General features: G+C 35.4%; 1 protein-coding gene across 1 annotated transcript; it reads right to left on the bottom strand.

Moving 5' to 3' along the window:
* Nucleotides 1–1,013: 1,013 nt before the first annotated feature.
* Nucleotides 1,014–1,969, bottom strand: LOC111394931 (indole-3-acetic acid-induced protein ARG7-like). The gene has a single exon (XM_023020977.1). The coding sequence runs from the start codon at nucleotides 1,910–1,912 to the stop codon at nucleotides 1,472–1,474; it is 441 nt and encodes a 146-aa protein (XP_022876745.1). The 5' UTR covers nucleotides 1,913–1,969; the 3' UTR covers nucleotides 1,014–1,471.
* Nucleotides 1,970–2,512: the final 543 nt, after the last annotated feature.

Here is a 2,512-nt window from a genome sequence, read left to right as displayed (position 1 = left end):
GGTTCTTAATGTCATTGCAACTTTAATGATTGTCCCTAGAATCATTTTTCATCCAACTCATCATTAAAGAATCACACTTATTGTACAATGACTTTTACAACAAGTTTGATAACATGTTACGTGGCAGGTTATAATTGGACAGTTTGAAAAATACTTTATTTTTCTTATCAATACTTTTTTGACACCTACACCATTATTAAGCATGTTGTACAAATCCATTGTACAAATAACTTATTCCCATCATTAAAACACATTCCTTTTGCATTAATTAAATGGATCGTTAAAACAAATTAAATTGATCGAGATATTCTGATTTGCAAATTTTTTCTTTTTCTTTTTTCCTATGTACCAGTTCAGTAGAAAATATTTTTCTCCCCCCTTCATCAAATATTAGGTCCTGTTTGATAGGTTTGGTTTTCCATGAAAAATAGAAAATATTTTTTTATTTCCAACCAAAAATGCTATTTGACGTCAAAAAATTTTCCTGGAATTGGTTTTCTTTGTACAACCCATTTTTCACCTTTTTAAGGAAAATGTTTCCCTTAGGTGGTTTTTCATTTTCTAGATTTTTTTTATTTTTTGCAATTGAAACAAATTCTATTCCAAATTGTAACAAATGTTATCATTTTAATTGAAAATTTTCTTGAAAAATTAAGCCAAACGAATATTAAAAGATCTAAAATTTCAATATTTTTCAGGTAGAAAATTATACTAATCACATTTAATTGACAATTCTCAATAAAAACAAATTTTAATTAATTCAATTCTCTAAAATTCCTTTTTTCCACCCAAATTTCATTCTTACAATCAAATGGACCCTTAGAGAAAAGTAGCCTGTGTGTCGAATCCCAAGGTTAAAAAGCAAAATTTGTCAATCATGTAATTTTATTTTTAACTCAATATTGTCGAGAACTGTAAAATTTATGCCTACAAAAATTCTCTTAAAATTGAAGAAATAGCTGCAACAAAATGAACCAAATAATTCCAAGAAAATAAAAACTATAAACAGAGCAAATAACTGGCAAAGGCTTGCACGTTAGACCAATCAATAACCATTGTTTTTGAACAATAATATATTTCAATTATTTCAAAAAGAATTATGTACCATGATAAATAGAATAATGCAGAAACGTGGTTCAGTTCCTTTACAAGTCGCGTTTTACTGAATCAATTAAAATCGTGTGTATCGTGTCTCCACTCTTTCTTCTCCTTCAGACTCGACTCCGAGTGAACCCGGGACGACTCGGTGGCAACTCGCTCACCTACTTGCCATCTCCGGGGCAGGATCGATTCAGCTCAGCAACTCCGTACTGCTCCTCTCATGAGAAAAGCAAGAAAAAACGACGAAAATACGAAAAATTATCTCAATTTCATGTTGGGAACGTCAGAATTTGTTAATGTAGGCTGTGCAAGTGAGCTAAATCGAACGAGTGAACCCGAGTCAAAATCCGAGCAATTTGTTGAAGTCTATTTAGCATATAGACTTGTCAGAATATAAAAGCGGCCGTGACTCGGCCCAGAACTCAATGTTGCTTCTGATTCCGACGTGGCAGTATCGTTGGAAATCCTCAAAGCTCATGAATCGGGCCGAATTATTTTGATTCGATTCCTTGCGGGCCAAGTATCTAAGGATCTCTTCAAAGAGTGATTCATCGCAAGGAATGGTCAGTGGGCCCGAATTGGTGAATCCATATTCCTCCTCGGCCTGGATCAACAGTTTCTTGAAAACTGGGTGGTTTAGGTATGCAGTTCGAACGACGAATCTTTTGCAGGTGGTGCCGACGGCGACAGCTACGTGTCCGGCCGGGACGTCTGAGGGTGCGCTGCGTGAGGCGGCGGCGGCCTTCAAGCGCCACCGTTTTAGCATCTGGCGGAGCCGAACAATGTGGCGGATTTTGCTGCAGGCAGACATGTCTTTTTGTTTGAATTTGTTCAGTTTTTGTGTTGAATGAAAGAATGAGGAGGTTAACTGAGGGATCGAAGAGTGTTATATAGAGTGGGAGTAAGAAAATGCCCATAATTTTGGTAATAATTACAACCAACGTGGTTGGGGCGGGGAGGCGGAGGTTTATAGTTTAAAATTAAGATATGGGATATAATTCGATACAAAAAACATTTTTTTTTTCACTTCATTTCATCGACTACCATAGATGTTGTTGTAATATTAAGGTCTCGTTTGTTTCCATTAATGTAAGAATGAGAATGAAAAATATAGTCATTACGGGCCTCACACAAGAGTTAGAAATTCAAATATGGTGACTTGATACGATGGATAACGGTCATATTTTTTTATTTTAATGGCCAAATAATGGAAAATAAACAGGGGTTAAATTATCTATGTCTTTTCTTTCAATAAATTTATTAGAAGGGGAAGAGAATTTATTAGAAGGCGAAGAGGGCTTCCATTTGGGAGGCTTGAGCCATCCATTGTATCTGTGTCTTTTCTTTTAACAAATTTATTTAAAGACAGAGATGGCGTCCTTTTGGGAGGCTCGAGCCATCAATGAGATAC

This window comes from Olea europaea, chromosome 5 (assembly GCF_002742605.1).
Source record: "Olea europaea var. sylvestris chromosome 5, O_europaea_v1, whole genome shotgun sequence".
In the NCBI taxonomy this organism is placed as follows: Eukaryota; Viridiplantae; Streptophyta; class Magnoliopsida; order Lamiales; family Oleaceae; genus Olea; species Olea europaea.
This window is presented reverse-complemented; position numbering and strand designations above follow the sequence as displayed.

What these genes read in the sequence shown, in the direction of transcription:
- LOC111394931 (XM_023020977.1), bottom strand. Translation starts at nt 1,912, where the DNA reads ATGTCTGCCTGCAGCAAAATCCGCCACATTGTTCGGCTCCGCCAGATG.